Raw genomic sequence first — 23,386 nt, forward strand, 5'->3', positions numbered from 1 at the left:
ATTTATTGACCACTGCATCTAAAAGTATCTACAAAGACCAATTTGGAAAAAGCACTTAGCTAGTTGAACAAAAAATAAAAAAGTGCAAAAAAACATCAGGCAACAAAAAAAAAAAAAAAACAAGCAAGATAGACCACAAAAAAGTAAAAAAGAAATGATATATTCCCCTCAACATGTCTGAAAATGCACTGTGGAAATACACATTTTTTGTTGTACTTTTTTGCGTCAAACACAGGAATGGATTTTTTCGGCATGTGCGGCTGGAAAATTTCCGGACAGACATTCTGTCCACAGCAGGCCTTCTCGGAAATCTCCAAAGACCGCTATGCATTTCCATGCCGATTTCGCAGAAAAAATTGACATGTCATTTCATGAAGGCATGAAAACAAGGCATTAGGCTTTTATTAAGGTATATTTAATTTTTGTGTACCACTATATGGTGCCACTGTAGCACTCTGTGTACATCTTTCCCCAGCGACCAGTGACAAAAAAAACAAGTTACAAAAAAACTATTTATCGCATATCGATCTACTGTATCTCTCATATCCATCTCCTGTCTATCTATCTATCTATCTATCTAGGGAAGAATAGAGTTGGAGCAGCACCTCAAAGTCCAATATGTATTGAATGCCAGCGGCCTTAAGCCCGGGTCAGTGGGCTATAGACAATCCAAAGAAAATAGAAATGGCCGCAGCAAAAATCCAGTGCAAAAAAATTGCTTTAGTCCATCACAATGGTGTGCAACGTTTCAGCTGCCCATGCAGCCTTTTTCAAGCATGGGCAGCTGAAACGTTGCACACCATTGTGATTGAATAAAGCTATTTTTTTGCACTATAAATCTATCTATCTATCTATCTTCTGTCTATCTATCTCATATGTACCGTATCTATGTATCTATCTATTTATCTATCTCATATCTATTATCTATCTACTGTATCTATCTCATATCCATCTCCTGTCTGTCTATCTATCTCATATCTATCTATCTCTTATTTACAGGGGCATAGCTAGAAACCACAGGGCCCCGATGCGAAAAAATTGCCCTGGGCCCCCCTGCCACCTGACGACCCTCTTCCCCAATCCCAGATGACCCCTTACTCGGGTGCACAAAGATACTGCATGGGACACAGTCAGGGGAATACACAACTATATAAGTGACTAACAGGCAGGGCCAGACAGACAAAACAGGCATTGAAAAATAAGAAGCCCATTTTTCTGATGGGGGTCCAACTGCTGGGACCCCCACCAATCACCCAATCACCAATAGCTGTTATAAAGCTATAACTCCCATCATGTCTGGAGAGCCTCAGGCATTATAGGAGTTGTAGTTTTTCAACAGCTGGAGAGCCATAGATTAGGGTACAGCGTCACCCATCATCACTGCAGAACTTACAAATGACTACAGCTGATGGGACAGTCAGGAGAAAACACAGTGATATCAGTGACCTGAGTGACGTCTTCCCTGTTGTCTTTCCTTCTTCATCTGGTCCAGACGTCAGGACTTCTTCCAGCTCCATCTTCTCTGCAGAGTCTGATGCCCAGACATCATTGGCTCCTCACTTTGTCAGTAGATCCTCATCCTCTGCATGAAGAAAATAATCATTATTATTCTGCTAAATACTGTACCCCCTGAATATAATACTGTTACACACTGCACCCCTGAATATAGAACTACCATCCACTGTACCTCCTGCATATAATACTGCCACCCACTGTGCTCCCTGAATATAATACTGCCACACACTGTATCCCGAATAAAAAATTACCATCCACTGTACCCCTTTAATATAATACTGCCACCTAATGTACCCCCTGAATATAATACTGCCTCCTTCTGTACCCCCTGAATATAATATTGCCACCTACTGTCCCCCCTCAATATAATACTGCGACATACTGTATCCCCCTGAATATAATCCTGCCACACACTGTGCCCCTGAATATAATCCTGCCACACACTGTGCCCCTGAAGATAATCCTGCCACACACTGTGCCCCTGAATATAATCCTGCCACACACTGCACCACCTGAATATAATCCTGCCACACATTGTACCCCCGGAATATAATGCTGCCACCCACTGCACCCCCTGAATATAATCCTGCCACACACTGTACCCACTGAATATAATCCTGCCACACATTGTACCCCCTGAATATAATGCTGCCACCCACTGCACCCCCTGAATATAAAACTACCATCCACTGTTCCCCTGAATATAATACTGCCACCCACTTTATCCCCTGAATATAAAATTACCATCCACTGTACCCTTTGAATATAATACTGCCACCCACTGGACCCCCTGAATAGAATACTGCCGCCTACTGCTCCCCCTTAATATAATACCGCCACCTACTGTTCCCCCTGAATATAATCCTGCCACACACTGTGCCCCTGAATATAATACTGCCACACACTGTGCCCCTGAATATAATCCTGCCACACACTGTACCCCTGAATATAATCCTGCCACACATTGTACCCCTGAATATAATCCTGCCACACACTGTACCCTCTGAACATAATCCTGCCACACACTGTGCCCCTGAATATAATACTGCCACACACTGTGCCCCTGAATATAATACTGCCACCTACTGTCCCCCCTGAATATAATACCACCACCTACTGTTCCCCCTGAATATAATACCGCCACCTACTGTTCCCCCTGAATATAATACTGCCACACACTGTACCCTTGATTATAATACTGCCACACACTGTGCCCCTGAATATAATACTGCCACACACTGTACCCCTGAACATAATCCTGCCACACACTGTACCCTCTGAACATAATCCAGCCATACACTGTGCCCCTGAATATAATCCTGCCACACACTGTACCCTCTGAACATAATCCTGCCATACACTGTGCCCCTGAATATAATCCTGCCACACACTGTACCCCTGAACATAATCCTGCCACACACTGTACCCCTGAATATAATCCTGCCACACACTGTACCCTCTGAACATAATCCTGCCACACACTGTACCCTCTGAACATAATCCTGCCATACACTGTGCCCCTGAATATAATACTGCCACACACTGTGCCCCTGAATACAAATCCTCAAAAATAACCATGCTATATGCTGTACCCTCCCACACATCATTCACACATACATATATCTTGCTTACACACATCTATCATTCCTATACACACATCATTCATACATACATCATACATACAGTACATACGCGCATCATTCATACACACGCCACCTCCGGACCCCCCAACACATGCATAATACATACATATACACACATCATACATACATACATACATACACCCGCCGCCTTCAGATCCCTCTGCATAATTCATCTCCACACATCATACATATATACATCCTTCTAGCTTACACACATCTCCACACATCATACATATACATCTTGCTTACACACATCTATCATTTATACACACACATCATACATACAGTACACATACATCATTCATACACACGCCGCCTCTGGACCATAACCCCCCCTACCCCACATGTATAATACATACACAACATATACACATATCATTCATACACCTGCCGCCTCCAGATCCCCCAACAAAATACATGTCCACACATGATACATATATCCTTCTAGCTTACACACATCATACATACATCTTGATTACACAATATTTATCATTCATACATTATACATACACACACATCACTCATACACACACTCCAGACCCCAACCCCCCCCCTCCTCTGGACCCCAAATCTCATATCACTCCCCCCCCCACCCCTCCTCTGGACCCCAAATCTCATATAATTTCCCCCCCCACCCCTCCTCGGGACCCCAAATTTCATATCACTCCCCCACCCCTCCTCTGGACCCCAAATCTCATATCATTTCCCCCCACTCCTCCTCTGGACCCCAAATCTTATATCATTTTGCCCCTCCTCTGGACCCCAAATCTCATATCACCCCCCTTAGATTAGACCTCCCCCCCAGTAGACAGTCCCCTTCACTTACCATGTGGCTGCATCCAGCAGTGCACCACATTTCATCGAGAATGATGCTGCTGCTGCTGTAGGAGTCGGAGGCAAAAGCTAAAGTTGTACCGCCTCTGGCTTTCATTCATTGCTCCCCGGTCCATTCGCATTGGAGTTGAAATACCTTGGCAGCTGGGCAGAGGCTCCTTCCCCAGATGACAAGCGGTGCGCGGCCATACAGAAACGGAGGCCGCGTAATGATGTAGAGCGTAGTGACGCACCCTTGCTGTGATTTTGGGAACGTCATTATGCGGCCACCGTATCTGTACGGCCGCGCACCGCTCGTAAGCTGCGGGAGGAGCCTCTGCACAGCAGTGAAAGGTATTTCATGCGCTGATGCAAACGGACTGGGGACGCCAGGTCGGCACAATGGATGAGAGCCGGAGGCAGAGCGACTTGCTGGCAATGGCGGGCCTGGGACCTGTTTCTGTAGCATAGTATAGTGAAGTGGCAGGGGCCCGGTCGCGATTGCGACCCTTGCGACCTCTATAGCTACGCCACTGCTTGTCTTTCTATCCTTCTTCTATCTATCTATCCATATCTATCTATCTCATATCTATCTATATATCTATCTCATATCTATCTATCTCCTATCTATCTATCTCATATGTATCTATCTATTTTATATCTATCTCTCTCTCATATCTATCTATCTATCTATCTATCCATCTATCTATCTATCTCATATCTATCTATTTTATATCTATCTATCTCATATCTATTTCATATCTATCTCATATCTATCTCATATCTATTTCATATCTATCTATCTATCTACCTATCTCATATCTATCTGTCTCGCATATATAATCAAAGCAAACACATAACGAACCAATCAGACCAGCATTAATAACTAAAGGACCAAAAAACTGGTGCACATGTTGTGCAGCACATTTATTATGTAACACTTTCTGTATCTTGTCCAACAAGGCTTCATTGAAAGAGGAGCTGCTAAAATGCAACATTGGGGGAGATTTAACAAAGGATTTAGACTGGTTTTTCCCATCTAAATTTGTCGCACAGAAAGTCGCAGTCTAAATACGTGCGACTTTTTCGCGACTTTTGCTTTAGAGGATTTTTAGAACATGATGCATTCTAGTCTATTTTAGACAGAAAAATGCATTGGTGCTGAATTTATCAAAAGTGACTTTTCGGCGACAGGTCGCATCGGCTGAAGGTACGCTGCAATGTCAGACCATACTGGAGCAGGTATAAATACAGTTTAAAGCAGCGGTCTTCAAACTGTGGCCCTCCGGATGTTGCAAAACTACAACTCCCAGCATGCCCGGACAGCCAACGGCTGTCCGGGTATGCTGGGAATTGTAGTTTTGTAACATCTGGAGGGCCACAGTTTGAAGACCACTGGTCTAAAGCATAGATCCCGAAGTCCGTGCGCAGAATTTATTAAGAGCCGTGCGACTTTTGATAAATTAGGCGCACAATAGACCGGCCTAACCCTCTGTAATTTGGTCTATATTGATGCGGGACATAGACAACTTTGATAAATCTCCCCCAATGTGTGCCAATATTTTGGCAAAAAGTAAGCCAAACAATAGGTGGTATAAAGTCAGACAAAAGTCTCTAAAGATGAGACAAAAAACACCATTAGTAAATCTGTCTCTGTGAGTTACACTTAAAGAGGTACATTTTTTTAATGAACTGGTGCCAGAAAGTTAAAAAGATGTGTAAATTAGTTCTATTATAAAAATTCTATTATATAAAAATCTTTATCCTTCCAGTAATTTTTAGCAGCTGTATGCTACAGAGGAAATTCTTTTCTTTTTTAATTTCTTTTTTGTCTTGTTCACAGTGCTCTCTGCTGACACCTGATGCCCGTATCAGGAACTGTCCAGAGCAGGAGAAAATCCTCTTAGCAAACCTATGCTATTCTGGACAGTTCCTGCCACAGACAGAGGTGTCAGCAGAGAGCAAAGACAAAAAAGAAATTCTAAAAGCAAAGAATTTCCTCTTTAGCATATAGCTGCTAATAAGTACTGGAAGAGTAAAGCATTTTTAATAGAAGTAATTTACAAATCTGTTTAACTTTCTGGCACCAGTTGATAAAAAAAAAAAAAATATTGATGATAATGTGTGTATATGTATAGATATATATGTCTATATGTATGTTCCAGCATTACTCCAAACTGATAGAGATATTTTGATGAAACTTGGTCACATGTTACTTATCTGTCAACTAAAATATAGGATACTTAAATTAACCCTAACTAACCCCTTTGCGATTATAAGGGTTTTGTCAAAAGTCCTAATGCAAGTCTATAGGACTTCTCAAGCTCTGCACTTGGAGAGTGTGTCACTCCAGCTTGCAAGCCACGCCCTCTCCAATTAGCCCAGCCCCTTAATTAAATTTTTTTGGCAATACGTCATATTTGTCTGATACACCAAAATCACAGGCCCTTCAACCACAATATCTGCTATGTCTCCTGGTGAATGTATCAGTCCGGCTTGCAAGCCATGCTCCCTCCTGCTGCCCCCCAACCCACGAGGCCCAACATCTCAGAAAGCCATGCCCCATTCTATTTTTGGCCTACAATCTCTCAGCCCCACCTGTGCACAAGATAAGACAATGGAAAATGAGGTCAGGATATGAGGCTGCTATATGAGGACTAGTCTTGCTCGCGAATATTCGCAATGCGATTTTATTCGCGAATATAGCACATTTGCGAATTCACGAATATTCGTGAATATAGCACTATATATTCGTAATTACGAATATATATATATTTTTTTCACAGTACACATCACAGTGATCATCCCTCTCTACTTCCAGCTTGTGTGGTGTAAAGAAGGCTCTAATACTACTGTGTGAGACTGGCGTGCAAATTTTCGCATATGCGAAAATTTGCATATGCTAATTTCCGCATATGCGAATTTTCACTTGTGCTAATTTTTGTATGTGCTAATTTTTGTATATGCTAATTTTCGCATATGCTAATTTTCGCACACGTGAATTTTTCGCATATGTGAAAATAAAACGCGAATATTACAAATGTGCGAATTTAGCAAATATATGACAAATTCGAATATGGCCTATGCCGCTCAACACTACTGAGGACAGGATATGAGGTCAGGATATGAGGATGGGATATGAGGTCAGGAGATGAGAATGAGATATGAGGACGAGATATGATGACGGGATATGAGGACAGGAGATTGGGATGGTGGGATGGGATATGAAGTGGGCATATGAGGTCGGGATATGAGGACAGGATATGAGGATTGGATATGGGGTCAGGATATGAGGACTGGATATGAGGTCGGGATGTAAGGTCGGGATATGAGGTTGGGATATGAGGTTGGGATATAAGGACTGGATATGAGGACGGGATATGAGGTCGGGATATGAGGATGGGATATGAGGACGAGATATAAGATTGGGATATGAGGACTGGATATGAGGTCAGGATATAAGGTTGGGATATGAGGTTGGGATATGAGGACGGGATATGAGGACGGGATATGAGGTCGGGATATGAGGACGGGATATGAGGACGAGATATGAGGACTGGATATGAGGACTGGATATGAGAATGGGATATGAGGACGGGATATGAGGTTGGGAAATTAGATTGGGATATGAGGTTGGGATATAAGGTCGAGATATGAGGACGGGATATGAGGACGAGATATTAGGACTGGATATGAGGACTGGATATGAGGTCAGTTGTTGCTTTTCCTCTCCAACTAGGTTTAGGTAGGAAGACTGGGCAACACCGGGATCTCTGTTAGTAATTTTATGTTGAATAAATAAATTTATATGTATAAAACTTATTGGCCCTGATTTACTAAGAGTGGAGTGGAGTTTTCTTTGTGGGTTTTTTCCCAACAGATATTTTTCCATGGTATTTACTAATGTTTCCCTACATTTTGCACTTTTTCTACATTTTACTTTTTTTTTTACATATGCTCTGATCTGTGGGGCTTTCCTCAGCTCAAATTCACCAAATTTTCTGTGGAAACCTTAGTAAATATGTTGATTTTTTTCAAAAATGTCAGGGAATGCCCCCTTTTCAGCAACCATGCCCCCTTTCCTTGATGGCCATGCGCCTTTTCAGGTTTTCTCAGTAAAATAGAGATTTGCTTGTTTATTTTTTTTATTTATTTATTTTTTTATTCTGATGCAAATTCTGGCACAGATTTCTGAGGAAACTGAAACTGACAAAACATGTTGGGTTAACAAAAGTAAATCAGGGCCTATGTATGTGTGTGTATATATGTTCTAGTAAAACTTCCAAAGAGCTCAAGATATTTCAATAAAACTTGGTACACATATTAGGCTGGTTTCACATATATCAGGCGTCTGGCATAGTTACCCTCTGGCGTGCACCGGATTTTGACACCGAATAGTTGGACATGTGGACAGGACCGGACAGGGGAATGTAGCTTGCTGTCCGGTGCCAAAAAAATGGACCCCGGATGCCATAGGACTGATGACAACTGATGCATGTTGTGATCAGTTGCGGAGAGATTTAGGCTAAGTTCACCTATGCCGCATGCCAGACACATGTGAACCCAGCCTTACTCATATGTCAGCTACAAATATAGGATAGATTAGTTAACCCTAACCCACTCCCATTTGCGAGGGTCTATGGAAAATGTATGTTTCTGCATAACTTCCATACGACTGGAGATATTTTGATTATACTTGATACAAATATTATTTATATGTCATATAAAAATCAAATAAAAATATTGGATAGTTAAATTAACACTAACCTACACCCTTATGTGAAGGATGGGTTTTTTGTCTCAGATCCAATGCAAGTATATAGGACTTCTGGTACCTTACTCCACAGCTCTGCTCTGCATCTCCTGGTGAGTGTGTCGGTCCGGCTTGCAGACCACACCCTTCCTGCATACCACTCCCCACATTTCAAATCAACGCCCCTTTCATTTTCTACCCTTTTTGTACATAAGTCCAGCTTGCAAGTCATGCCCACTTCCACAAAGCCATGCCCATTTCTGTTTTCAGCCTACAATCTCTTCACCACAACTCAGCCCCACCTGAGGATGGGATATGAGGATGAGGATGAGATATGAGGACGGAATATGAAGCGATATGAGGATGGATTTCACATTGGGCAGGGATAGCGTTCAGCCCTAATCTTGCCCACACCCTCTTTCCCTGCCTACTTGCGTACCCTTCCTAGATAACGGGTCCAGAACCACGAAGATGGTCCCTTCCATTCCTAATACAAGTGAGGAACAGTAAAAGTCAAAACAATAAATGACAATACAGATGGGGTCGGGGAACAACTGGAGGCACACAAACTAACAGACATAAACTAAGACACACACACAGTCAAAACGTAGTCAGTCTAGCCAAAGGTCGGAAATAGCAGAGTACAGTAACGCAGAGCAAAGGGAATAGCCAAAGATCAGTAACCTGAAGACAGAAAACACTATAAGATTGCTGGTTACTAGACAAAGTCTTTCACTGGCAAAGACTAAAGATATACTGCAGGTTTAAGTAACCAGCTACACAGGTGCAGCAAGGTCAGCTGACCAGCCCAGATAGCTAGGCGTAGCCCCAGCAACCAAACTAAACAAAAGCTCAAGGAAGTTTAACCCTTCGGGTCAAACACGGGCGAGTCGTCACAACGGAATATGAGGTTGGATACGAGGATGGGATATGAAGGCGGGATATGAGAACGGGATATGAATACAAGGTCATAAAAAAACGGGCAACGGGTACTCTGCTAGTAAATAAATTAATAAATAAATAGATAAATAATTGATTTTCTGAATCACTTTTTATGAGCGTTACATAAGTTTACATTCTTGTGTTACATGAAGTGAGGTCTGCCCACTTCCAAAACAATTTAAAACATTCAGGAAATTCTAATTCTAATTCTTTTTTGGTGTATAACAGATTGGGAATTGTATTCGCACAAGTTTCCCGCTGTGAAAAGTGTAATGTTTTGTACATTATCAAAAGAGCACGAACAATGTATACTCTGCTGTAAATAAAACAAATGTTGTTCTGTGAATGTAGAACAGCGGTCTTCAAACTGTGGCCCTCCAGATGTTGCAAAACCACAACTCCCAGCATGCCCGGACAGCCAAAGACCACCAATGTAGAACCATACAATTGTTTATTCTTCTAGGTTGCAAAAATTCTATAATGATTAAAAGTATAGATACATTTTCCTTCATCTTTTATGTGTTGTTTATGTAATCTTTTGAGACGTGAAAGAAAGAAATAGAAAGTATTAAAGGGGTAAAACTTTTTTTTTTTTTTTTAAATCAACTGGTGCCAGAAAGTTAAACAGATTTGTAAATTACTTCTATTAAAAAATCTTAATCCTTCCAGTACTTATTAGCTGCTGAATACTACAGAGGAAATTCTTTTCTTTTTGGAACACAGCGCTCTCTGCTGACATCATGACCACAGTGCTCTCTGCTGACATCTCTGTCCATTTTAAGAACTGTCCAGAGTAGGAGAAAATCCCCATAGCAAACATATGCTGCTCTGGACAGTTCCTAAAATGGACAGAGGTGTCAGCAGAGAGCACTGTGGTCATGATGATGTCAGCAGAGAGCGCTGTGTTCCCAAAAAAAAAAAGCATTTCCTCTGTAGTATACAGATCCTAAAAAGTACTGTAAAGATAAAGATTTTTTAAATAGAAGTAATTTACAAATCTGTTTAACTTTCTGGCACCAGTTGATTTAACCCCTTAAGGACGCAGGACGTAAATGTACGTCCTGGTGAGGTGGTACTTAACGCACCAGGACGTACATTTACGTCCTAAGCATAACCGCGGGCATCGGAGCGATGCCCGTGTCATGCGCGGCTGATCCCGGCTGCTGATCGCAGCCAGGGACCCACCGGCAATGGCCGACGCCCGCGATCTCGCGGGGGTCCGCCATTAACCCCTCAGGTGCCGGGATCAATACAGATCCCGGCATCTGCGGCAGTTCGCCATTTAAATGAACGATCGGATCGCCCGCAGCGCTGCTGCGGGGATCCGATCATTCATAACGCCGCACGGAGGTCCCCTCACCTTCCTCCGTGCGGCTCCCGGCGTCTCCTGCTCTGGTCTGTGATCGAGCAGACCAGAGCAGAAGATGACCGATAATACTGATCTGTTCTATGTCCTATACATAGAACAGATCAGTATTAGCAATCATGGTATTGCTATGAATAGTCCCCTATGGGGACTATTCAAGTGTAAAAAAAAATGTAAAAAAATGTAAAAGTAAAAGTAAAAAAAAAGTGAAAAATCCCCTCCCCCAATAAAAAAGTAAAACATCCGTTTTTTCCTATTTTACCCCCAAAAAGCGTATAAAACATTTTTTATAGACATATTTGGTATCGCCGCGTGCGTAAATGTCCGAACTATTAAAATAAAATGTTAATGATCCCGTACGGTGAACGGCGTGAACGAAAAAAAATAAAAAAGTCCAAAATTCCTACTTTTTTAATACATTTTATTAAAAAAAAATTATAAAAAATTTATTAAAAGTTTTTTATATGCAAATGTGGTATCAAAAAAAAGTACAGATCATGGCGCAAAAAATTAGCCCCATACCGCCGCTTATACGGAAAAATAAAAAAGTTAGAGGTCATCAAAATAAAGGGATTATAAATGTACTAATTTGGTTAAAAAGTTTGTGATTTTTTTTAAGCGCAACAATAATATAAAAGTATATAATAATGGCTATCATTTTAATCGTATTGACCCTCAGAATAAAGAACACATGTCATTTTTACCATAAATTGTACGGCGTGAAAACAAAACCTTCCAAAATTAGCAAAATTGCGTTTTTCGTTTTCATTTCCCAACAAAAATAGTGTTTTTTGGTTGCGCCATACATTTTATGATATAATGAGTTATGTCATTACAAAGGCCAACTGGTCGCGCAAAAAACAAGCCCTCATACTAGTCTGTGGATGAAAATATAAAAGAGTTATGATTTTTAGAAGGCGAGGAGGAAAAAATGAAAACGTAAAAATTAAATTGTCTGAGTCCTTAAGGCCAAAATGGGCTGAGTCCTTAAGGGGTTAAAAAAAAAAAAAAGTTTTCCACAGGAGTACCCCTTTAAAGGGGTACTCCGGAGGAATTTCTCTTTCTTTTTTTTTTTTTTTTCACATCAACTGGTGCCAGAAAGTTATACAGATTTGTAAATTACTTCGATATAAAAATCTTAATCCTTCCACTACTTATCAGCTGCTGTATACAACAGAGAAAGTTGTATAGTTCTTTCCAATCTGACCACAGTGCTCTCTGCTGCCACCTCTGTCCATGTCGGGAACTGTCCAGAGCAGGAGAGGTTTGCTCTGGGGATTTACTCCTGCTCTGGACAGTTCCTGACATGGACAGAGGTGTCAGCAGAGAGTACTGTTCTCAGACAGAAAATAAATTAAAAAAGAAAATAACTTCTTCTGGAGCATACAGCACCTGACAATCACTGGAAGGATTAGGATTTATATATAGAAGTAATTTACAAATTTGTATAACTTTCTGGCACCTGTTGATTTGAATTTTTTTTTCTCTGGAGTACCTTTTATCTAGATCAGGCTGTCCGGCATGCTGGGAGTTGTAGTTTTGCAACAGCTGGAGACACTATGGTTGGGAAACACTGATCTGGACATTGCTCTGGATAACATGGTACAATATTAACACATTTCTTAACATTTTCTTATGTCTTTTTGTGTCCCAGCTGGAAGCCATGATGAAGACGGTTTCCAGTGAAAGCTGCACACTCAGTGTCCCAGCAAAGAACTCCTATCGTATGGTGGTCCTTGGCGCCTCGAAGGTGGGCAAGAGTTCCATTGTTTCACGCTTCCTAAATGGACGTTTCGAAGACCAGTATACACCAACAATTGAGGATTTCCACCGAAAGCTTTATAATATAAGAGGAGATATGTACCAGTTGGACATTTTAGATACGTCTGGAAATCATCCATTTCCTGCAATGAGAAGACTCTCCATATTGACAGGTAAGAGCAGAATATAAAATCTATTTAACCTGTACAAAACAATTAGCATCTTTAAACCTGTCGGCTGCTCTGTAAGGCTTTGTTCACACACCATGTTTTGAGGCTGTTTTATAGGCACAATAGTTGGAAAATTTAAAGGGGTTCTCCGGTGCTTAAACATCTTATCCCCTATCCAAAGGATAGGGGATAAGATGCCTGATCGCGGGAGTCCCGCCGCTGGGGACCCCCGGGATCTTGCACGCAGCACCCCGTTTGTAATCAGTCCCCGGAGCGTGTTCGCTCCGGGTCTGATTACTGTCGATCACTGGTCCGGCGGCGTGTGACGTCACGCCTGCGCCCCGTGTGACCTCACACTCCGCCCCTCAATGCAAGCCAATGCAAGACAGCTATTACGCCCCCTCCCATAGGCTTGCATTGAGGGGCCGAGCGTGACATCACACGAGGGCGGAGGCGTGACATCACACGGGGGCGGAGGCGTGAGGCCCTGTGGTCACCGGGAATCAGACCCGGAGCGAACACACTCCGGGGACTGATTACAAAGGGGGTGCCGCGTGCAAGATCCTGGGGGTCCCCAGCTGCGGGACTCCCGCGATCAGGCATCTTATCCCCTATCCCTTGGATAGGGGATAAGATGTGTAAGCACCGAAGTACCCCTTTAAGATGTCCTTTCAGCCTTCCTTTTGCGTTTGGGATGTTTTTTGTCCCTTTCCTTACAAACTTTTTTGGCCGTATTTTCAAATGTTTTTTGGGCTACAGCCAAATTAAATGCCAAAAAAATTGCATTTTTTGACATGTAAATGGCCCAAAGGAAGTATCTCGCACTTAGTTGTATGTCTCTAACAATTATGATCATAAAATGAAACCATGGGAACATAGCTGTTTTTGGGGCATTTTTTAAGACATTAAAGGGCTGGTTTGTAAATTTGTAAATTACCCTATTTATCGGGGTATACCACGCACCGGCCTATAACACGCACCCTCATTTTACCAAGGATATTTGGGTAAAAAAAGTTTTTTACCCAAATATCCATGGTAAAATGAGGGTGCGTGTGTGCGCGTGTATACCCCGATACATCCCCAGGAAAGGCAGGGGGAGAGAGGCCGTTGCTGCCCGCTTCTCTCCCCCTGCCTTTCCTGGGGTCTAGAGCCCTGCTGCCGGCCCTTCTCTCCCCCTGGCTATCGGCGCCGCTGCCCGTTCTGTCCCCCTGACTATCGGTGCCGGCGCCGACAGCCAGGGGGAAAGAAGGGGCAGCGGCACCCATTGCCGGCGCCGCTGCCCCGTTGCCTCCCCCCATCCCCGGTGGCATAATTACCTGGGTCGGGTCCACGCTGCTGCAGGCCTCCGGCGTGCGTCCCCTACGTCGTTGCTATGCACGGCGCGGCGCACTGACGTCATGCGCCGCGCCGTGCAGCGCATAGCAACGACGCCGGGGACGCACGCCGGAGGCCTTCAGCAGCGCGGACCCGACCCAGGTAATTATGCCACCAGGGATGGGGGGAGGCAATGGGGCAGCGGCGCCGGCAATGGGTGCCGCTGCCCCTTCTTTCCCCCTGGCTGTCGCTCCGATAGTCAGGGGGACAGAAAAGGCAGCGGCGCCGATAGCCAGGGGGAGAGAAGGGCCGGCAGCAGGGCCCTAGACCCCAGGAAAGGCAGGGGGAGAGAAGCGGGCAGCGACGGCCTCGCTCCCCCTGCCTTTCCTGGGGGTGTATCGGCGTATAACATGCACATAGACTTTAGGCTAAAAATTTTAGCCTAAAAAGTGCGTGTTATATGCCGATAAATACGGTACTTCTATTTAAAAATCTTAACCCTTCCAGTACTTATCAGCTGCTGTATGCTTTGGAGGAAGTTGTGTAGTTCTTTCCAGTCTGAACCACAATGCTCTCTGCTGCCACTTCTGTCCTTGTCAGGAACTGTCCAGAGCAGGAGTAAAATCCCCATAAGAACACTCTCCTACTCTGGACAGTTCCTGACATGGACAAAGGTGTCAGTAGAGAGCACTGTGGTCAGACTGGAGAAAACTACACAACTTCCTCGAAGGCATACAGCAGAAGCCCATTTGAAGGCTTTACAGCAGAAGGCTATACTCTTTCTTTCTGCAGATTTCCTACTTAAGGTATGTTCACATGGTGGAATTTCTCTGTGGAATTACACAGAAGAATTCTGCTCAAACATTCCGCTGCAACAGAGTCCCATTTATTTCAGTGGGAATCTGCTGCAATGTTTACACGGCAGAATTTCCGGGTTAGATGTTTCTGCCGTGAAAAATCCTGATTCTGGCGTGTGTAGAAAGAATAGTTACGTCTATCCTTTCTGCAGATTCCGCAAGGAAATGCATTGCCGTCTATGAGACATTCGCGAGGGATCCTAGTGCCCACTGGATTAGTCAAATGTGCGGAATGTCCACACATGTTTTCCGTGCAGACATTTTGCACATTTTTCGTCATGTGAACCCGGCCTTACATCTATCCCTTACAGGCAAAACTAGGAAGTAAAATGTTTCATGAGTACTGTCCTCCATATGTTTCACCTAGAATATTATGGTACCAGACATAAGATTATGATACCAAGATCTAAGCTCTGGTCCTAATATTCTACCTGTTTGTTTAAAGCGTACCTACAATGCGTACCTACAGTGCGCAGCACTGTGCACAATAGTTATTTTTCTAAATCACTTTGATTTTGATTTCAGCACCTAAGTAGTTTTCCGAGCTCATCTTCTCCCTACACTTCCCATTCGGTCTCATTGTCGCCTCATTTCCATGAGGCGACAATGAGTTGACCTATAATCACATTTGAGGTGTTTAGTGAAAATTTAAAATCTTTAGGTTGTTTGCTCATATAGAATTTTTACACTATTTGTGTCTGCATTCAGGCTGTTTTTGCTGCACTTCCAAAATCACAGTAAAAAAACCAAAGCACAATTATGGTAAAATAGTATGATTTTTGCTAAAGTTTTTGCAAAATCATGGTAAAAAAAGCATCAAAATTGCAGCAAAAGATACAATATCTGAACCCAGCTTCAGCGGAGTTGTATAAATGATATATATATATATATATATATATTATATTATAATATAATATAATATATATATTTGCTGATCCCATAGAGGTAGCAGATGGAGCTGGGAGGGATCTGAGAGCTAGTAGGAGGGATCTGGTAGGTGATGATGTCGTCCTGTAGTTCACGGGAGGTCAGAACCCAGAGCTGACATCCTGTTCTGACACTAAGCACTGATTGGTTTGGAGAGTCAGAGTCAATGTGCAAGTCGGGGTGTGCATGCACTGTCTACTTGCACACATCACACCGCGACTTGCACATTGCAGTGTGTCTGCTCGTAGCGGTGGATTGCTGCTCCGATCAGGCACATCTGGAGGCACACTGCTGTAAAATACGCTGCGGATCCATCCGTTTGCACGAGTCCTAATGCAGTCTTTCTCAACCTATGTGCCCCCCAGCTGTTGTCAATCTACAACTCCCAGCTAAAGGATGTCCGGGCATGCTGGAAGTTATAGTCCTGCAAAAACACTGGTTGGGAAACACTGCTGTAACATAGAGATGCAGCTGTGCTGGAATAATACAGATGACGCTGAAGGACAAATAATAGTAAGTGAATACTACAACTGAATACTACAAAGGAAATTATTTTCTTTTTCGGACACAGAGCTCTCTGCTGACATCATGACCACAGTGCTCTCTGCTGACATCTCTGTCCATTTTAGGAACTGTCAAGAGCAGCATATGTTTGCTATGTGGATTTTCTCCTACTCTGGACAGTACTTAAAATGGACAGAGATGTCAGCAGAGAGCACTGTGTTCCAAAAAGAAAATAATTTCCTCTGTATTATTCAGCAGCTAATAATTACTGGAAGGATTAAGATTTTTTAATAGAAGTCATTTACAAATCTGTTTAACTTTCTGGCACCAGTTGATAAAAAAAAAAAAAAATAAATAAATAAATAACGTTTTCCACTGGAGTACCCATAAAAAAAAAAAAAAAAAAGAATTAGATATAGGCAATTATTGTAGACATGCCTTAGATAATGCCTGAAATGCTCAGATAGCTGTTGTATGAGGATCAAAGCAATCCCAGGCTTTAGCCCTCAAGTTGAGAAACAGATTCCTATTTTCATGACCTCTATGGAAATCTTTACAAAAAATCTTTCCAATTTACCTTTACAAGCTTTGTCTGCAAAGACACTTATGTTCCAGCCTGAATGGAAGATTTCTCGTATTGTTTGACTGAAGGTCACTCTTTTAAGTTAAAGTCCTTCTCTGTTAAAAAAAAAATAAAAAATAAAATCCTTGCCTGATCTGTCCAGAAAATCTGAATAATGGAAGGTTATCAGCTCACAGCTTTCGTCTATGAGATGCCATGAGCTAAAACAACTCTCGACGCATTTCAGGGGGGTTACCCCTTAGTCATAAGCCCAAGGGCTTATGATTAAGGGATAACCACCCCCCAAAATGCATGAAGAATTGTTCTTGTATCATGACGTCTTCTGCATTGTTTTAATGGACCCTAATAAAAGATTAAGTTTTACTGTGGGACCTCCAACTGAGCGCTGGGTTTCTTCCTTTCCCATGCATGTAATGTCTGTCTAAGAGCAATGTAGGGCAAAACAGAAAACACTGAGCTTGGGGGTATATGTAGCCTTCAAAGATTTTCTGCAAGGGGGGGGCTGAAGTGTATTACAGTGTATTGTACAAGCGGTAAAGTGATTGCATGTTCAAGTCCTCTAGTGTATAGAAGAAGTGAAGGGATGGCAATGCTAGGTGTATGTACAGCCAGTACAAGGCCATAAATTCTCTAGTGGTCTCGGGTAGGCCGGAATGGTCCTGTTACTGCCAGTAGGGAGGTGCCCTGTTCCAATGTAGAGAGGCACAAATGCATGTCAAGGAAAGAGCAGAAGAATGGAACGACACTCACCGCAGCTGGTATCTTCTGTCGTGTTCTTATCACATCGCGCAGGCTGGCGGGGAGGTAGTAGCAGATGCACCGGGGCGCCCAGAGCTCCCCGGTGCATCTGCTACTACCTCCCCGCCAGCCTTCTTGATGTAACAAAGACAGGACAGACGTCACCAGCTGCGGTAAGTGCCGTTCCATTCTTTCACTTTGTGTCAAATCCTCTAGTGTTTTGTCATTTATCACTTAAATAATAAATATAATTGACATGGTATTGCCATGTCGCAAACTGTCTGATATATTAAGATATCACAATGTTTATCCCGCACAGTAAACATTGTAAAAAGCAAATTTAAAAAACAACCAATAAAAACTACGGCTCACCATACAAAGCACAAGCCCTAATGCTGCTTTATTGAAAAATGTATATGGGGGTCAGAATATGGGCATACCAGACATTTCTTTTCTGTTTAAAGGGGTACTCTGGTGGAAAACGTTTTTTTTTCTTCTTTAAATCAACTGGTGCCAGAAAGATAAAACAGATTTGTAAATGACTTCTATTAAAAAAATCTTAATCCTTCCAGTACTTATTAGCTGCTGAAAGCCCATGAGTCCTGCACCCCCCCCCCCCCCAAATCAAAGTGATTGACAACTCTTCTTGTATGTGTTGGTACACAGAGAGCTGTCAGTCACTGTGCGTGGGCTGGGGTGGAAGGCTTCCTCTAGGGGATCTGACAGCTCGTGAACAGCTTTTATCTGAAAATACTGAATAAAGTCATAAAATACACATACAGTGTCCCATATCTCAACATGTCCCCCTCATTACATATCACCCTCACTAGACCTGACAGAGCGGGCATTGAATTAGTGAGAAATTCCATGTTTATGATTAACTCTTTTCCTTCATCATTTACATTTATATTTGTCTGCTTGATATCCCTGATAATCTTTGTTACTAAGGCTACATTTCCACACAACTCATTGTTGCCGTAATTTTTTACCGTTAAAAATTTTTTTTTAAATAAAAAAAATAAAAAAAAATGCCACAGAAAATACCCCCAAAACTGCCACTGCCCTGTCCAGCTTTTTTTTCCCCCTGCCATTATGTCTGCAATTATTTGAGCATTTAGCAGTTTTTCACTGGTGTTTTTCCATACAAAAGCGATCAAGAGTTGAAAAATGCCATTTCTTTCTTGGCTCCAATAGTACTCATCTATCTCCAGTAGCTCCCATAGAGTATGATTTGAGCAATGACATGCATATGTGATTCACTGCTTCATTCTAAGGCTAGGTTCACATTGGTGTTTGTATCAGACCCGTTAAAGGGGTACTCCACTGCCTCAGCGTTCAGAACATTTTGTTCCGAACACTGAGTGCGGGCAATGGGCCCGTGATGTCATGTCCACGCCCCTCGTGATGTCAAGCCACGCCCCTCAATTCAAGTCTATGGTAGGGGGGCGTGGCCGTGACGTCACGAGCCCCGTCGCCTGCACTCAGCATTTGGAGCAACGTGTTTAAGGTCCGAACGGCTCTTTTTTTTCTTTTCAAGCCAATCAGACCCTAAAACAGGTCGAGGGTGGGGGGTGTCCTAGCATCTGGAACCCCCACGATCAGATATCTGTGGTAAGGGGATCATTTAACAAGCTGGAATTACTCCTCACCTGAATGTACTGTGCCTTTTTGATTTTTATAGTTTGTGGTTTTCTTGGTTCACGTGTAGCCCCAGGCATGAGAGCTGCCACGTCTTCTGAAGAGCTTTCTAGTCATATCATTGCCGAACACCCAATCTAACAGCTGCTCTTCAATATCCTAATAAAACTCTAAGTTACCATATTATAGTCAAGTAGTTCCTCTACAAGCTGTATGAATTATGGATGACATTTTTACAACTTTTGGATCATTTAAGACTTGACCTGTATTTTGATTCCATATTTGAAAATCAAGACTTGTAAGGGGAAATTTGTGAAACAGCTTGAGGCGATGTTCACAAGCTGCAGGCAATTAAATCCCCCCCCCCCCCCCAAATCTCCATGTTGCCTGTAGACATCACAGCACAGATTTAATTTTTCAAAAGCACCTGCGATCTAATTGGTTGCTTTTGGTCATGGTGGAACATGTGACCGTTTTGTTGAAAAAACTGTTTTAATTATCTATTATACTTTTTCAGCTGGATGGGCTGTACAACTTTCTGTAAAACATATGCCCTATCCCCGAGATCTCCCACCCAGCACCCCTTCTCTCCTCCATGAATGATGCTGTATAGACCATGAAGCGGTGGCCGACACACCCCTTAATGCATCTCTATGGGAGAGCCGGAGTTACAGCGTTCATGTATCTCTTGCTCTCCCTTAGAGATACATGGAGGGGGCGTGTCGGCCACCGCTTTGTGCTGTGGTCAACACACTTCATCCATGAGGAGACGCGGTGCCAGGCAGGAGATTGTTGGGGGGGTCCAGTGGTCAGACCCCCCCCCCCACCCCACCCCACGATATGATACCTATCCCTTATCCTGCAAAGTTTTTTTTGGGATAGGGGATAAGATGTTTTTCGGCGGTGTACCCCTTCAAATTGTATCCCCTATTCACAGGATATGTGATCGGTGGGGATCAGATTGCTGTGAATCCACTGAAAACAATAATGGGGGTCAATCCCCTGTCACGATGCCGGCTGGCAGGAGGTGGATCCTCTGTGCCAGAGAGGGATTGGCGAGGACCGCGCTAGTGGACCGGTTCTAAGCCACTACAGGTTTTCACCAGAGCCCGCCGCAAAGCGGGATGGTCTTGCTGCGGCGGTAGTGACCAGGTCGTATCCACTAGCAACGGCTCACCTCTCTGACTGCTGAAGATACTGAAGATAGGCGAGGTACAAGGGAGTAGGCAGAAGCAAGGTCGGACGTAGCAGAAGGTCGAGGCAGGCAGCAAGGATCGTAGTCAGGGGCAACGGCAGGAGGTCAGGAACACGGGCTAGGAACAGACAAGGGAACGCTTTCACTAGGCACAAGGGCAACAAGATCCGGCCAGGGAGTGCAGGGGAAGTGAGGTAATATAGGGAAGTGCACAGGTGATCACACTAATTGGTAATTGGGAAGATTGGGCCAGGCACCAACATTGGTGCACTGGCCCTTTAAATTGCAGAGACCCGGCGCGCGCGCGCCCTAGGGAGTGGGGCCGCGCGCGCCGGGACAGGACCGACGGAGAGCGAGTCAGGTACGGGGACCGGGGTGCGCATCGCGAGCGGGCGCCACCCGCATCGCGAATCGCATCCCGGCTGGAGGCGGGACCGCAGCGCACCCGGTCAGTGGATCTGACCGGGGCGCTGCAGCAACGAGGATGAGGCGAGCGCTCCGGGGAGGAACGGGGACCCGGAGCGCTCGGCGTAACAGTACCCCCCCCTTGGGTCTCCCCCTCTTCTTGGGGCCAAAGAACCTGAGGAAAAAAAAGTCAATTTTTTCGTGATGAGGTCCGATGCACATTAGGAGGGGTTCTGTGCGGAAACGCATGAGACAGTCCAATCTTTTATTGTTAATACAAAAGATGTAGAGGGGTCTGGCGAGACTGGTCACAGGGACGTAGAACCTGTTGATAAGAGAGGCCAAAAAAAATTTTCCTGCAGATCCGGAATCCAAGGAGACCATAGTAGAGAAGGAGAAGGTAGAGGCAGATATCCGCACAGGCACAGTAAGGCGTGGAGAAGCAGAGTTGACATCAAGAACTGTGTCACCTTTGTGCGGAGTCAGCGTACGTCTTTCCAGGCGGGGAGGACGGATAGGACAATCCTTCAGGAAGTGTTCGGTACCGGCATAGTACAGGCAAAGATTCTCCATGCGGCGTAGTGTCCTCTCTAGAGGTGTCAAGCGAGACCGGTCAACTTGCATAGCCTCCGCGGCGGGAAGCACAGGAACGGATTGCAGAGGACCAGAGGAGAGAGGAGCCGGGGAGAAAAAACGCTTCGTGCGAACAAAGTCCATATCCAGGCGGAGCTCCAGACGCCATCCGGAAGAACGCATGTCAATGCGAGTGGCAAGATGAATGAGTTCATGTAGGTCAGCAGGAGTCTCTCGTGCGGCCAGAACATCTTTAATGTTGCTGGATAGGCCTTTTTTAAAGGTCGCGCAGAGAACCTCACTATTCCAGGACAACTCGTAAGCAAGAGCACGGAACTGAATGGCGTACTCGCCAACGGAAGAAACACCCTGTTCCAGGTTCAGCAGGGCAATCTCGGCAGAAGAAGCTCGGGCAGGCTCCTCGAAGACATCACGGGCCTCAGTGAAGAAGGACTGGACTGTGGCTGTGGCAGAATCATTGCGGTCCCCATCAAACTTGTCCGGCAGGGACAAGCAGGGGTTAAGAACGGCCGGTTGCTGCGGAGGAGTTGCAGGAGCCGGCGGAGGAGATGGTTGTTGCAGCTGTAGCTGTGACTGAAGTTGCTGTATCTGCGGCAGCAGCTGCTGTGACTGAAGTTGCTGTATCTGCGGCAGCAGCTGCTGTAACTGTGACTGAAGACGCTGTGTCTCGGAGATCAAGTATGCCAGCTGTTGATCTCGTTGGGCGATCTTTACGCCAAATTTGTCCGGCAGGGACAAGCAGGGGTTAGGAACGGCCGGTTGCTGCGGAGGAGTTGCAGGAGCCGGCGGAGGAGATGGTAGTTGCAGCTGTAGCTGTTGCTGTATCTGCAGCTGCTGTATCTGTGACTGAATACGCAGTGCCTCGGAGGTCAAGTATGCCAGCTGTTGATCTCGTTGGGCGATCTTTAAGGCTAGCTGGGTGACCAGTGTAGGATCTTCAGCGGGATCCATGGCCGGATCTACTGTCACGATGCCGGCTGGCAGGAGGTGGATCCTCTGTGCCAGAGAGGGATTGGCGAGGACCGCGCTAGTGGACCGGTTCTAAGCCACTACAGGTTTTCACCAGAGCCCGCCGCAAAGCGGGATGGTCTTGCTGCGGCGGTAGTGACCAGGTCGTATCCACTAGCAACGGCTCACCTCTCTGACTGCTGAAGATACTGAAGATAGGCGAGGTACAAGGGAGTAGGCAGAAGCAAGGTCGGACGTAGCAGAAGGTCGAGGCAGGCAGCAAGGATCGTAGTCAGGGGCAACGGCAGGAGGTCAGGAACACGGGCTAGGAACAGACAAGGGAACGCTTTCACTAGGCACAAGGGCAACAAGATCCGGCCAGGGAGTGCAGGGGAAGTGAGGTAATATAGGGAAGTGCACAGGTGATCACACTAATTGGTAATTGGGAAGATTGGGCCAGGCACCAACATGCACTGGCCCTTTAAATTGCAGAGACCCGGCGCGCGCGCGCCCTAGGGAGCGGGGCCGCGCGCGCCGGGACAGGACCGACGGAGAGCGAGTCAGGTACGGGGACCGGGGTGCGCATCGCGAGCGGGCGCCACCCGCATCGCGAATCGCATCCCGGCTGGAGGCGGGACCGCAGCGCACCCGGTCAGTGGATCTGACCGGGGCGCTGCAGCAACGAGGATGAGGCGAGCGCTCCGGGGAGGAACGGGGACC

General features: G+C 44.7%; 1 protein-coding gene across 1 annotated transcript in view; it reads left to right on the top strand.

The window, feature by feature from the left end:
• Positions 1 to 23,386, top strand: part of LOC130275604 (GTP-binding protein Rhes-like) — a 29,383-nt gene that overhangs the window by 4,093 nt on the left and 1,904 nt on the right. Inside the window, exon 2 of the mRNA XM_056523776.1 lies at positions 12,687 to 12,966. Within this exon, the coding sequence (XP_056379751.1) occupies positions 12,696 to 12,966 (271 nt within the window). The 5' untranslated portion in view covers positions 12,687 to 12,695. The remainder of the gene's footprint in view (positions 1 to 12,686; positions 12,967 to 23,386) is intronic.

The sequence above is a fragment of the Hyla sarda genome, chromosome 6 (genome assembly GCF_029499605.1).
Source record: "Hyla sarda isolate aHylSar1 chromosome 6, aHylSar1.hap1, whole genome shotgun sequence".
In the NCBI taxonomy this organism is placed as follows: domain Eukaryota; kingdom Metazoa; phylum Chordata; class Amphibia; order Anura; family Hylidae; genus Hyla; species Hyla sarda.